General features: G+C 40.3%; 2 protein-coding genes across 7 annotated transcripts in view; both read right to left on the bottom strand.

Moving 5' to 3' along the window:
* Nucleotides 1-6,128, bottom strand: part of map3k15 (mitogen-activated protein kinase kinase kinase 15) — a 32,731-nt gene extending 26,603 nt beyond the window's left edge. The window contains exons 1-3 of one of the 4 annotated variants that reach the window (XM_026180115.1): nt 5,970-6,128; nt 4,240-4,771; nt 175-314 (exon numbers count right to left, since the gene is read on the bottom strand). In XM_026180115.1, coding sequence (XP_026035900.1) covers nt 175-314; nt 4,240-4,549 — 450 coding nt within the window. In that variant the 5' untranslated portion in view covers nt 4,550-4,771; nt 5,970-6,128. Of the gene's footprint in view, nt 1-174; nt 315-4,239; nt 5,443-5,969 lie in introns of those variants that run through there. The other 3 variants (XM_026180118.1, XM_026180116.1, XM_026180117.1) reach the window with 3 other exon arrangements.
* Nucleotides 6,129-9,613: 3,485 nt separating this feature from the next.
* sh3kbp1 (SH3-domain kinase binding protein 1) overlaps nt 9,614-15,271 on the bottom strand; it is a 46,182-nt gene continuing 40,524 nt past the window's right edge. For all 3 annotated transcript variants that reach the window (XM_026180112.1, XM_026180110.1, XM_026180111.1), the window contains 3 exons: nt 14,611-14,822; nt 14,469-14,532; nt 9,614-11,737 (listed from right to left, as the gene is read on the bottom strand). In XM_026180112.1, coding sequence (XP_026035897.1) covers nt 11,699-11,737; nt 14,469-14,532; nt 14,611-14,822 — 315 coding nt within the window. In that variant the 3' untranslated portion in view covers nt 9,614-11,698. The remainder of the gene's footprint in view (nt 11,738-14,468; nt 14,533-14,610; nt 14,823-15,271) is intronic.

Here is a 15,271-nt window from a genome sequence, read left to right as displayed (position 1 = left end):
TCGGACAGTGACATAGTGTATTATTCCTGAATTGCTATTTTAAACAGCTGGTAGGACTGACTGTACGACATGTTAGTCTGTAAATAACACAGCAGATCATTTTGTCCCAAGGAGACGTAAAAGAATGGTGTCCATGAACACTAGTTACACTGATGGGAGAGTGTGCATGTGTACCTTCAGTGACTGGGCAGTGTCGGGGTCGGTGTCATGGTATAGGATGACATTGTTGGCCATGTCAAAGCTCTCCCTCACACCCAGGTGGTAAAACAAGGAGGGCTGCCGACACACATCGCTCATATCCACGACTGCAATGTCTGTAAGGAGGAGGTGATGGAGGTGACAACATAAGAGCATAGCTCTTTAACATTGATGCAATTTGCAGAGGTGACAAATGAGCTGAGTTTGAAATACATCTGCCTTTGAGTTTTGTGCTGCATCTGCCCCGTGATCTTTGGCCTCGTTAAATGTGGGAAATGTTTTGAGTGGAGTTGAAAAGAAACAAGAAGAGACACAGTTGGGAGCTCTCCCATTGAAAGATATGAGCATGAACAAGAACATACATGATGGAAGGCATTGGTATTCATTGAATGTTATCCTTTCCTAGAAATCTTTTTTTTTTTATTTCTAGGAAACAACACCCACTCACCCATGAGAGCCTCCTGCATAGAAGAATCTCAGTATATGAGTCAGTTAAAGGCAAGTACAGACAATTATGCTGACTTGAAAATCCACATTTTTTTCTACTGAAGCTCAGAGGTAATAACAACATGCCCTCAATCTGCCGCCAAGTTTTATATCCTCTCGGGCCTACCTATAGGGAGTGCAGAATTATCAGGCAAGTTGTATTTTTGAGGAATAATTTTATTATTGAACAACAACCATGTTCTCAATGAACCCAAAAAACTCATTAATATCAAAGCTGAATGTTTTTGGAAGTAGTTTTTAGTTTGTTTTTAGTTTTAGCTATTTTAGGGGGATATCTGTGTGTGCAGGTGACTATTACTGTGCATAATTATTAGGCAACTTAACAAAAAACAAATATATACCCATTTCAATTATTTATTTTTACCAGTGACACCAATATAACATCTCCACATTCACAAATATACCTTTCTGACATTCAAAAACAAAACAAAAACAAATCAGTGACCAATATAGCCACCTTTCTTTGCAAGGACACTCAAAAGCCTGCCATCCATGGATTCTGTCGGTGTTTTGATCTGTTCACCATCAACATTGCGTGCAGCAGCAACCACAGCCTCCCAGACACTGTTCAGAGAGGTGTACTGTTTTCCCTCCTTGTAAATCTCACATTTGATGATGGACCACAGGTTCTCAATGGGGTTCAGATCAGGTGAACAAGGAGGCCATGTCATTAGTTTTTCTTCTTTTATACCCTTTCTTGCCAGCCACGCTGTGGAGTACTTGGATGCGTGTGATGGAGCATTGTCCTGCATGGAAATCATGTTTTTCTTGAAGGATGCAGACTTCTTCCTGTACCACTGCTTGAAGAAGGCGTCTTCCAGAAACTGGCAGTAGGACTGGGAGTTGAGCTTGACTCCATCCTCAACCCGAAAAGGCCCCACAAGCTCATCTTTGATGATACCAGCCCAAACCAGTACTCCACCTCCACCTTGCTGGCGTCTGAGTCGGACTGGAGCTCTCTGCCCTTTACCAATCCAGCCACGGGCCCATCCATCTGGCCCATCAAGACTCACTCTCATTTCATCAGTCCATAAAACCTTAGAAAAACCAGTCTTGAGAGATTTCTTGGCCCAGTCTTGACGTTTCAGCTTGTGTGTCTTGTTCAGTGGTGGTCGTCTTTCAGCCTTTCTTACCTTGGCCATGTCTCTGAGTATTGCACACCTTGTGCTTTTGGGCACTCCAGTGATGTTGCAGCTCTGAAATATGGCCAAACTGGTGGCAAGTGGCATCTTGGCAGCTGCACGCTTGACTTTTCTCAGTTCATGGGCAGTTATTTGGCGCCTTGGTTTTTCCACACGCTTCTTGCGACCCTGTTGACTATTTTGAATGAAACGCTTGATTGTTCGATGATCACGCTTCAGAAGCTTTGCAATTTTGAGACTGCTGCATCCCTCTGCAAGATATCTCACTATTTTTGACTTTTCTGAGCCTGTCAAGTCCTTCTTTTGACCCATTTTGCCAGCGGAAAGGACATTGCCTAATAATTATGCACGCCTGATATAGGGTGTTGATGTCATTAGACCACACCCCTTCTCATTACAGAGATGCACATCACCTAATATGCTTAATTGGTAGTAGGCTTTCCAGCCTATACAGCTTGGAGTAAGACAACATGCATGAAGAGGATGATGTGGACAAAATACTCATTTGCCTAATAATTCTGCACTCCCTGTACTATGCTTGCAGGGCATCTGAGGGGACTAAAACTTATACATGTGCCTGGCTCTTCCTCAGCTGAGTTGTGGTGCTGCCTAGTATAAATAGCTCGCAATTAAAGAAGAGCTCAGGTTTCGTTCCCCCTAAAAATAGGAGCTTTCAAAGGCATCATCTTTTCATAATGGAGACAGAATTATGAAATAAGTGACTGAAAATTATTTGGGGAACATTGATCGATTTATGGTGAGATTTTAATATATTTAACCATTAACAACAACAGGTGTCAGCTGAGTTAGCAAATAAATAAACAAGAATTAATGTCAACTCACAAGGCTCACTAAGATCACTATTGTCAACTGCTGTCTTGGATTCATACGAATGAGTTTAAATGTTGTAATCATCAGCATCCAAAGCCAGTAATATAAGAGCGTTCAAGTGCATATTTTCAGTCATTTGCTTGTTAATAGCCTGAGTGGCTCCATATTTCATTGGTTTACATATTTGCCCAACAAGAATCTGTACCATTTCTTTAGGATTGTAACAGGATATCTGAGGTTTCAGAAACCTCCAAAATCAAACATGTAGCACTATTACTACAATTAGATCTCATCTGAATAAGAAAGCAGCTCAACAAGTTGTGCAGAATTATATGTGTGAACATACAGAAAAGCTTTCACTATTGTGCTGCAAACTTGGTAGCCCATGACAGACCTTTTTTAGTGATAACTTTTTCTATTAGTACATTCCTACTGCTGGAAAGATTAGAGCTTGAGTATGTGTATAGTATGTGCATAGGATAAAGGGTGCAAAAAGGAAGAAGTACCTCTACAAAACACAAAGTTACTGCATTCAAAATATTACTGAAGTACAGAAGTAGAGTCAGGTATGTATTGGATTAAAAAATATAAGCATATATACCCAACTGCTGTAATTTTAGTACTTTAGTATAACTTTGAGACATCTATCATTTGTATGAACCTATTTGCAAAAGATAAGTCATGATGTAATACGAGGCTACAAGTTTACAAGTAAATTACTGACTACTGAAAAAAACCTACTAGTGTTGCGAAATCACAGTCCAGGGTAGTAATGCTGCACAGTCATGCTGCACTATAACAGTGATCTCACTGCATAGCTTACAATAAACTTACAACTGTTGTAACACAACAGTCAGGAACCACTCACAAGCTATTACGCAACTTAACCCCTGATTTAATAAAAACATATTATTAGTGCTAATGAATCAAAGCATATGGTGTATGAGGAATTAACATAGATTACTTAGCTTAGCTAAAAGTACTCTGATCATACCATAGTCTTGCAAGCATGAGTCTTATTTATCCTACCTTCTGGAGTATGCTGCAGTGTATGTTAAGGTTCAGCTCTTGCTTTATGTCTATAGTTTATTCTACAGTGTGTTCACACTGTGGTGGAGATAAAATATCTTGAGTAATTTCAATTTAAGTTAAATTGAAGAAGTTCAGTTTAACCTCTTTTTTCACTTTTTATTTCGACACTTATGTAGTAACATTTTTATTTACCACTTGTGTACTTACTTCGAATATTTGTTTATATTCCATTTTATTTTTATCATTGTGTATTGGTACCTCTTCCACCATCAAGATTACATGCTACCCAAACACCAATACAGGTACGTGTCTCATCATGTGACCACCACAACCAGAATTACTGTAAGAACAAAAAAAAGCTTTCCCGACACCAATAAGGAAAAGAAGAATAGTCTGCATGATAGATAGATACAGTTTTATATGAGCTGCTTAGTTAGTTTTAATAATAAAAAGTTTTCGCACACTTGCAGTTAGAAGTCTGACTTGTGCAAACCTGCCCTCCCTCTTGTGTAACTTTCCTGTGAAGTACCTGCATCATAGAAACTGTCCAGTACTGATGTTTCTCCAAAGTCCAACCTTCCGAAGGTGACGGTGGTGAGCAGGGCGCTCTCCGAATCACAGGCTCTCTGCAAACACTGCAGCGCTCCGGACTCCGGGCTGCTCGCCATCACCGACTTAAGCCCATCGTTCAGGACGTAGACGACCCGCAGAGAGCGCTGCTTAGTCGGTGGACTGGGGCTGGACACGTCGCCCCTCTCTCGGTCCCGCTCCACCACACACACCCCAGCTGTGTGGTCTCCCCCCATGTCCGACGCCGGTGCGCTCTGCCCGGTTTCCATATCGAGAACCTGGAAAGTGACTTCTTCTCCGCTTGATATCTACCACCCTCTTTATTTTCTTTGCGCCTTTCGTTTTCTCCTCCTCTCGCTCTCACTGGTGGCACACCTGTCCTGGCATGAGAGCACGTCTGAGTCTGTCTCCTTGCATCTCCGCCTCATTAACTCATATCATCTGACGATTATCTCGCACCAAGACGTCCGCTTCAGCCAGACTGGATTTGACTGGATCCCCGAGAGAGAAAGAGAAGGAGGAGGAGGAAATGTGGTGAGAAAAATACACTCAGAAGTTGGAATATTCCCTTTTGGCTCAGCTGTACTCTGGTATGAAGTTTTCCACTGGCGAATAAACTCTGGTCCTGTCAGTCTAGGAAACGTTATCAGAGTGTTCCCGTTAGTCTAAATATATGACAGCGTGTCCTTTTGGTCACCTCCTCTGCCCACCGCGTAAATAAGCTATGTTATTCTCAGTTATGATTTCAAACAGCATAGAATATCGTGTGATGTGACTGTTTTTTCAGCTTTAGTTATCCTTCTGGCTCCTTCTAAGTTTCTCTCCAGAGAAGAAGTTTGTCTGATTTCCAAATATATGCCCAAGATTTAAGTAGTGGCCAATTAGAGAGGACTTTGTGCACTTTGTGAGAATTATATGTGCACGGCCTCCTGGTTAGTCTCCATTAGGGACTAGTGCCGTCTTAATGTTTAACCGCAGAGGCTGTCAGAGGCCATTCATCACATGACGGAGAGGACAGATGCAACAGATACACGTCTTCCCAAATTAGCATCATTAGATAACAACTGGCTATTGGTTATGAATGTTTCTTTAAGGATCCTAATTGCCGTAACATTAAGTGTAATGTTAGAGTTACTGTGTTTTATAAGTTGTGAGATTATTATATTATCTTATGCCACGTATACCTCTAATTAAAGATTGTGAAATCATTATGTAGTTTTAGGTTGCATTTTACTCCTGACTTAGAAGGAGGTTGCTGATTTATTGTGAATGAATTACATTGTTTTATGATGCATTATACTGCTGATTTATAAGAAATAGTGTTTTCAGAGAATCATGGCCTTATTTGTCTGATTAGAAAAAACAGAACATACTGCACAGGAAGCCAAGGTCATAACTTAGGCTAACCAAGAGAGAAAGAACGTGGATGTTTAGGTTTTATGACTTTGGAGGGGTGCTGAAGCTATAAGCATGTGAGAAACGGTGAGATACTTCGAGATCTGGCGGACACCCAGAAGTGTTGTATGGAATAATGAGAATTGTATGGAATAAAGAGATTGTTGATTGAGCATTTTTATACACCAAATGTTGTTCTTCCTTCAGCCCAAAGATCAAACATTTGGGTTATTTAACAAAGTTTAGACAGAGATTAATCATTTTGATAATCTAAATATCAACAGACCTACTTACTTAAGGAGGAAAGTAACGGTCCTGGTGTTCTGTCTCCTGTCCTCTCCCTGCTGGCCTCCTCTATGATGTTTGACTTATAATTAGATCTCTTTTCTTTCAAGTTTCTCTGGTTGAGTTAATGAGCTGGAGGACATCTCTTGGTAGTTCGTGTGTGCATGACTTATGTATTTCCTGCTTTACTTATGTTACACCCCGGCCTAGGCAACCGGGGTGCAACGTAGAAAAACAAAAATAAGGAAAATAAAACCACGAAGGCCCTCCACCAAAATCCCAAAACGAAGGTGTCTCAAACGAAAATATTAACAAACCCATTCACAACTATTTACAACAAACTATTTATTTACAACAAGACGTCAAACTATTTACAACACGGGGGAGATCGCGACCATGACATACAGAAACACAGGGCTTAAATACATAGAAGGAGCAATTAGGGAATGGACCACAGGAGGGAAACACAGCTGGGGCAAATTAGACCTGACGAGACAAGGAAACGTAAACTGAACACACTAAGATAACAACAGACCTTCAAAGTAAAACAGGAAACACATGACAGTCACGCAAAAACAAAACACTGACAACACCGAAACGTAACATCGTGTCAATAGGATTCTTTGTTCTTGTTTCAAATGTGTCTGGTAGTTTTATTTTCACAATTTTATTTCTGCTAGGTTTAGTTAGGCAGTGATGTTTGTTTAGGTCAGAGGGAGAACACCACATCTTAATTTTTTAATTCCTTGGGTGCAGTGGTCTTCTGTTTGGTGTAAGTATTGAGTTACAATCAATGCCTTTTTTTTCTTTTGTTTTTCTCTTTGAGATCAGTAAATATTAAGATTTGATCTCCTTGACTGTTGTAGCAACCTGAAGTTTAAAACAAGTAATAAATGAATCTAGTGCAGTCCTCCTGTGTAGAGCAGCGCAGGCTTGGACTATAGATACATGCATGGTGAAACAAAAGAAAGAACTATACTTATGATCGATGTGTAGTAATAAATGTATTCATTTCTATTAAGTTGGACTAAAAGCATACATGCTATCTCTGTTAAGTCTCTTTTTAAAGCTGTTATAGATGATTTATTCACCACATGGGGTCAGCAAATTATGGAGCTCTGACATTAATTCATATTTTGTATTTAGTTCTGTTTTGGTCTTTTTACAGTATGCCCATGATGAAAGAATGCTCCATTTGCCAGTATTTTCCATCCACCTGGGATAAACTGCCTGTGATTGCTTCCACTTGTCCTATTCCCCTTGCCTATCCAAGCTGCCACAGGAGCTAGGATAGGCATCCGTCTATCACTACTTGTGATAGATTAATTACTGTCGAGGGTGTACCCCACCTCTTGCCCAGTAGCAGATGGGATATGCTCAAGCTCCCCACGACCCTCAACTGGATAAGTGGAAGAAAATGGTTAGATGGATGGAGTACAGAAAGAGCTCCAGAATTGAAGGACCTGCAATAGACTGCCAACCTGTCTAGGGTGTACCCTACCCCTTATTATTATTCAGAATTGGTTGAGAAAATGGATATATGGAAATGTTGAAACTGAATTTTGACAAATAGTTCCACTTCATCAAGTCTTGTCACAGTTCATATTCTTGTTTAAGAGTACTCTTGTCGGATAAATTTCCACCATCATATTGTAAACAAAATTAAATTAGATTAAAAGTGGGACTTCAGTGGGCCATCTGCAGTTTTGTGCTTTGCTGGTTGGCAGGCTATGCATGCAGGTCATCCTGATTTAAGCTTAAGACGGTGAATTAAGCTCAAGCTGTAAGATTTGGGTGTGTCTTTCTATGCTCACCTCACCACTGGTTATGGCAGATTACTGCTCCTCTCTGAGGTTGTCAGATTTTGTCCTGCTGGGTTTTCCTTCCTAACACTGCCTAACACACTAGTGATTGCTCATTGGGAACTGTCTGATTGTTGAGGTTGTCTCCCTAATTCTGTAAAATGTCTTTACCTTGCAGTTTAAAGTGCACTGAGGTGATTGTTGTTGTGATTTATCACTTTAAACTTAAAAATTAAACATAACCGTGAAAAAAGAGGAACCACTGTTTTTACTTTTCCTCCCACACTACTGACTAAAATCAGCATATCATTTTCCACTGAACACATTTTTGCTCTTTTTTTTCAAATCTGATTACAACATCCTCTTTTTCCACTTATGATGCATTTTTATAATGGTAAAAACTTCCTTATGCTTAGCTCTACATTTGAGCTCTACTGCCATTTTATCACATTTATTAGAGGAGACTTTAATATTTTCTAAAATTGTGCAATAAAAAGGATGCTCAATGTAAAAACCTAAACATCCAAACACCATTACATTCTGCAATAGTCAAATATCTTTTGACATGCAGCTGCAGAAATCCTGCAGCAATTTCAGTGACCGTTAAGACTGCACCATGACTTCTCCTTTTGTTCAGTCTAAACTTGGGCAACCTGAGAGCATGTCTGCTGTCTATCAAAGTCATTTGTGCAGAAACACCAGCTACTTGAATAAGCAGTAAATGTGCAATGGGCAAAATGTGCCTTTGAAACAGAATGTACACTATACAAGCATGCACATTTTACAGACAGTCACGTATAAACAGAGTGTGCACACACAGTACATAATAGCATCTTTATTACACTGAAATATAAAAGTATATATATTTATCACTATCCTGGAGAGAAAGGACCAAGTCAAGAAAACAACTTGTAGCCTCAGTTGTAGCAGTTTTCTCTTTGTCATACGAAAGACAGAAAGAAAGAAAAAAGAAATAAAGATTTGGAATCAAAAACATGAAGGCCACAGTGACGGGTTGCCATAGATTCTGTGCACATAAAAGGAAAGGAGGCAAACAGCCGTACATGCTATATCACACATACATACACATGCACACACATGTGAGGACCTTTCATTGTCTACATTCCTCAAACTCTGTCTTTAAAGTTACTCTTAACCTGCTGCCAAAAGAGCACCACAAACACGAGAAGCAAGTGGCTCTCAGTTTGGTTTTTAGGAGTGAGATGCCAACGGCGCAACAGTTTTGTCAGCTTTCTGGAGATGTGAGTGAAACTGAACAAGAAAAAAAAGATTAAATAGTAAGGTCTACGTAGAGAAGGCATTGAGTTTAACTTGATAAATGTCACACAGATGTGTCTCTATGTGTCTTGATGCATGCTCAACCATCCTGGAAAAGAAATCACAATAAGTTGATCAGTGTGTTTTTTCTCTTCAGATAAAAATGCAATTTGCAGCCAAACACTGCAGGAATAATTTTCCATCTGGGGTTAATGTGCTTTTGTTGCATTTTGAATGAGTGCAAGATGGAAAGATTCATTCCGCTGTCATGCCTGTACAGTAAAAATAAAGCTGGAGGCAGAAGATAGTTAGCCTATTAACATAAAAACTGGAAATGAAGGGGTAAGCTGGCCTCTTTCCAAAGATAACAAATGCCGCAACTCTTCAGGATGATAATTTATCATATAGTGGGACTGATTCGTAACAAAAACACAGTTTGAAAAAGTTGCTTACTTGCTAGTTTTTGATCATAAGCAAAGTCAGCCCATTTCAGTTTTTCAACAAGCTAGAGATGTAAATGGTAAATGGCCTGTATTTATATAGCGCTTTACTAGTCCCTAAGGACACCATAGCGCTTTACATATCCAGTCATCCACCTATTCACACACACATTCACACACTGTAAAGAGGACATCAGAAAATTTGCTACACTATGCCATCATCTTTTCCAATATTCTTCAGTCTGGCACCAAAAGTGTGTGAACAGCTGTCCACAGGAAGGATGACAGTATTTATAATAGTTGTGTAAAAACTATTTCACGATTTTGTGAAAACACATATGGCATTGATTTCGAAATGATGTTTGATGGCATGGAAATTATAGATAGTTGTGGATAAAATAAATGGTGCATAGCAAATAAGGCATATTAACAGCTAATTAGGCATACGTTGTTTATGTATGTGCTAAAACAGATGTAATTTCTGGAAGTTTTCAGTGTTTGTAATTTTACTATGCTTCCATAACCTCTAAATTCTAGTGTTTATGCTTAGTTAAGCTAACCTGGTGCTGACATCTGCTTATATGTTTCCCCCAAAAAATCAAGAAACTCCTGTAAATAGCACCTACAGTATCAGCACTTATCGTGCCAGCTACTTTGATTAAGCTTTTCAGTATCCTGATGTGCTTCCAGGTTCAACTGCAGATTGAAAACACAGACGTCACATCTGTGGTTAAAGGAGAATGCTGCTGAGAATGGCAGAGGCATCAGATTTACCCACCTGAAGTCTACCATAGATGACCTGAGCATTAATTTTTGTCGTAATTTATTTCTTAATTCAAATGATAACCTTTAAGGGCACACGTGTGGTTTACTGTTATTTAGATATTGTTATGATGGTGTGTTTTATTCACCATTTACAATGCTACCAACCGTTTTAGAGAAACCAAACAAACAAAGAAAAAGGAAAACGGTCTCAGGCTCCCTAGCAGCTTCTGGAGGCTGACCAGTCATAGCAGAATGGGCTCACTGGAAAAGAGGCCATGACTAGAACAAGACTAAAAACAGTTTAAGTAAATCATGCAAAGATGTACAAGTAGATATATATCTTCTTTATATGATCCTTACAGAAGTAAAGATCCTGTAAATGCAACAATAGCTGCATTTCCACCAAAAACACTACTAACGTTCAAGGGAACTAAAGTCTCATGGTTACCCAGCCCAGTTGAAACTTGGTAGAGAACTAGCTGTAGGGACATCACTGTTGGCACCCCTGATTTGGGATTTGTTCTGCAACTGGTGATGCTTTAAAGATGTGAATGAAGAAATTAAGAAAAACGAGTGTGGCCCATTTTAAAAACTGGTAGCTGCAAAATGCCCTATTTCACCTGATGCTCAAGGTGGTTTGCCACACCTGAATGTTGTCCTGGGAAATTGTATCGCTGGCACGTAATAATTTTAATAAATGAAAAAAAACTTTGCAAGTCATTAGATAATTTATCTGTTTCCAGTCAAGGGCTGTCTTGAACTAGTGACATCACTTCTCACAGAAATAGCTCACTTTTCTTTTTGTGACCCCGACTGACTCCCTGAATCTCTTTGTTTACCCACTGAAAACCTGGTAAGTGCATCTCAGGAAAGTTAATGCAGGGCAAATGCGGCTAATTTACATTTGCAAAAGTGTCCCCATTTTCAGTATGTACGCCTACAGTCCTCACATGGAAGGAAAACAAGTGCACAAACATACACACACACACACAGATAAGAGGCGAAGGCCGCAGAGTGGACGCAGAACAGCACAGGGGTCGTCTGAACCGACCGGGCTACAGAGGTCAAAGTTTCTTTCACACAGAAACATGAAGTACCAGTGAGGTTGCCACGGCAGCCCCGGCTCTGTGTCATTGTTCTGTAACCGTGGCAACACGCAACGACAGACTGCAGCGCAGTCAGTCAGTACCGGTGGTACAGCAAGCTCCAACAAAATAGCAGTAAACTGAACAGAGAAGCCTCTTTAGAAGAAAAATAAAGAAGTAAACACAGGATAAGGCGGCGTCGGGGAGAGAAGGTGGCTGACTCCATGGTGCTGAACAGTTGCTGATTGTGATGATCATTTGGCACAAACTTCTTTTGGCTGAAGAGTCTCAGACCAGCAGTGAGAATGTCTTCAAAGGATGGCCTCCAATGTGGTGATAAGAATGCGACAATAAGGATGCTTTAGTCTTCATTTTGAAAGGCTCTTCTTAATGTGTTCTACCTCCATCTGTGAAGCAAACACAACCGTGAGCTCAGCTAGTTTCATAGCAATTAAAAAGAGTTATATTTACAACCAAAGATATGAATATAAAAATTTGTATCAGAAATGTGGTTATGAAAAGTGTAAATGTTATAGTTAAGTAAAAATTAATGCTGGTATGTCAAAACAGATGGTTAACTACATAACTATACACACAGGTACTGCCAATACTCTATCTCTGATTAGAGATTCTTGACACTTCCTGTACTCCTATTTTGAGTTTACATAGTGTGTTGCCCATCGATACAGATTGTATTTGTGGCATGCATCATACACACTAGATGAACTCATCTGTTGATGGTAAATACAAACAACACAAATACAAGTACAGGCCATTTGATGAGTTTGTAAACTTATAGCTGTGAAGTCCAAGCAAACCAAGGTATCAATACAGGAAGTAAATACAGGAAGAAGGGGCTATGTTTTGAACTATTGGAAAACATGGAAAATTTATGTTCATTTCACAGCATGTCTATAGTTCTAGGCTCCATCCCAGAATACAAAGCATGAGCAAAGAGGCTGTGCTCTTCAACGGATGAAAATCTAATAGAGAAATATTACTAGAGCTCGTCATTCGAGCAGGACTCTGAGTAGAATCCATATTGAAGGGAGCCAGTTAAGGTGGTTCAGGCATCTGATCCTGATGCATCCAGCTCTTTCTAGGGAGGTGTTTTGGACATGTCTTACTGGGAGGGTGGAAAATGCTGCAGAGATTATATCTCTCAGCTTATTCTTGGAAATGTCTTGGCATTTCCCCAGAAGAGCTGGAGGAGGTGGTTGGGAAAAGGGAAGTCTGGGCATCTCCTCCCCCAATACACAGACCCAGATAAGCATCAAAAATGGGGGGATAGGTAATAAATATACTTGTGTGACTGTTAATATACAGTGGGGCAAAAAAGTATTTAGTCAGCCACCGATTGTGCAAGTTCCCCCACCTAAAATGATGACAGAGGTCAGTAATTTGCATCAGAGGTACACTTCAACTGTGAGAGACAGAATGTGAAAAAAAAAAAATCCATGAATCCACATGGTAGGATTTGTAAAGAATTTATTCGTAAATCAGGGTGGAAAATAAGTATTTGGTCAATAACAAAAATACAACTCAATACTTTGTAACATAACCTTTGTTGGCAATAACAGAGGTCAAACGTTTACTATAGGTCTTTACCAGGTTTGCACACACAGTAGCTGGTATTTTGGCCCATTCCTCCATGCAGATCTTCTCGAGAGCAGTGATGTTTTGGGGCTGTCGCCGAGCAACACGGACTTTCAACTCCCGCCACAGATTTTCTATGGGGTTGAGGTCTGGAGACTGGCTAGGCCACTCCAGGACTTTCAAATGCTTCTTACGGAGCCACTCCTTTGTTGCCCGGGCGGTGTGTTTTGGATCATTGTCATGTTGGAAGACCCATCCCCGTTTCATCTTCAAAGTTCTCACTGATGGAAGGAGGTTTTGGCTCACAATCTCACGATACATGGCCCCATTCATTCTGTCCTTAACACGGATCAGTCGTCCTGTCCCCTTGGCAGAAAAACAGCCCCATAGCATGATGTTTCCACCCCCATGCTTCACAGTAGGTATGGTGTTCTTGGGATGCAACTCAGTATTCTTCTTCCTCCAAACACGACGAGTTGAGTTTATACCAAAAAGTTCTACTTTGGTTTCATCTGACCACATGACATCCTCCCAATCCTCTGCTGTATCATCCATGTGCTCTCTGGCAAACTTCAGACGGGCCTGGACATGCACTGGCTTCAGCAGCGGAACACGTCTGGCACTGCGGGATTTGATTCCCTGCCGTTGTAGTGTGTTACTGATGGTGACCTTTGTTACTTTGGTCCCAGCTCTCTGCAGGTCATTCACCAGGTCCCCCCGTGTGGTTCTGGGATCTTTGCTCACCGTTCTCATGATCATTTTGACTCCACGGGATGAGATCTTGCGTGGAGCCCCAGATCGAGGGAGACTATCAGTGGTCTTGTATGTCTTCCATTTTCTGATGATTGCTCCCACAGTTGATTTTTTCACACCAAGCTGCTTGCCTATTGTAGATTCACTCTTCCCAGTCTGGTGCAGGTCTACAATACTTTTCCTGGTGTCCTTCGAAAGCTCTTTGGTCTTGGCCATGGCGGCGTTTGGAGTCTGACTGTTTGAGGCTGTGGACAGGTGTCTTTTATACAGATGGTGAGTTCAAACAGGTGCCATTCATACAGGTAACGAGTGGGGGACAGAAAAGCTTCTTACAGAAGACGTTACAGGTCTGTGAGAGCCAGAGATTTTCCTTGTTTGAGGTGACCAAATACTTATTTTCCACCCTAATTTACGAATAAATTCTTTACAAATCCTACCATGTGAATTCATGGATTTTTTTTTCACATTCTGTCTCTCACAGTTGAAGTGTACCTCTGGTGCAAATTACTGACCTCTGTCATCATTTTAAGTGGGGGAACATGCACTGACTAAATACTTTTTTGCCCCACTGTACCTTGGCAGCCTGCCCAAGTAAAGCATATGTGAAGGAAACACATTTAATTTTCCAAAACACATAAAAAATAAAGTTTTAGATGAATTCATCATATTTTTTTTTACATTAATAACATATTTACTAGTTGCTGTTAATTTGTGGGCCTGTTTTAATATAATCAATATTGTTTCTTAGCCATCTCATTTCCTCTCATTTCTTCACCACCTTTCACTCACCTGTAAATTAATACGAATCGTCCTCTCCTCATCTAGTGCAGTGGCCAGCTGCTTCATCTCCTGCCTGAAACAAACCGTCACAAACAAATCATGATTGTACATATACAAGAAACAACCTGCTGCTTAAAAGGCACACACTCACCTATGTTGGCTCTTCAGCAGGTCTATGGAGGCCCTCAGGTCTCTCAGCTGGTTCCTGAGTTCCTCCAGAGATAGGGGTGTTTGTGGTGAGTGCCGGAGCTCGGGTGAGGGACTCAGACCCGAGGAGGAAGACGGAGAGGCGGATCGATGGCTGGAGTTTGGCGGGTTCAGGATAGAGGGCTTGGCGGGCAGTGGTACTTTACTGTCAGGAGCCTATCCCAAACACAGATCAACAAGAAGAATTGAAGAATTTAGCATTTATAATATTTTCTTCCTCTCATATACAAGATCTAACCTCGTACACAACGTCCTTCGTGATTAAAATATACAGAAAATGAAAAAAAATAAGAGACTGTGCAGGATTTTAGGTTCAAGAAAGAAATTTCTGTCTTGATTTTAAGCACTTTACAGAATAAAAGTATGTGTGTGTCTGTATGATCAAAGCTGCAAGCTGGATGGGCCTGGAATTTATTGATAGATTGTTTCACTAACTTGATGATGTTCAACTTAAAAAGAAAGAGTCAAACTTGACCTTTTTTGTGATATTTAACCTTAAAAGTGACTTAATGTACTTCATGTAATTAAATAAAGCATTATCTTTTTTTTATCTGCCAACACTAACATTTGCCAGAAGCCTTGAGTAAAATTACCAAAACACAGTT

The sequence above is a fragment of the Astatotilapia calliptera genome, chromosome 9 (assembly GCF_900246225.1).
Source record: "Astatotilapia calliptera chromosome 9, fAstCal1.2, whole genome shotgun sequence".
Taxonomy (NCBI): Eukaryota; Metazoa; Chordata; class Actinopteri; order Cichliformes; family Cichlidae; genus Astatotilapia; species Astatotilapia calliptera.
The sequence above is the reverse complement of the archived record's forward strand: the minus strand, read 5'-3'. Positions and strand labels throughout refer to the sequence as shown.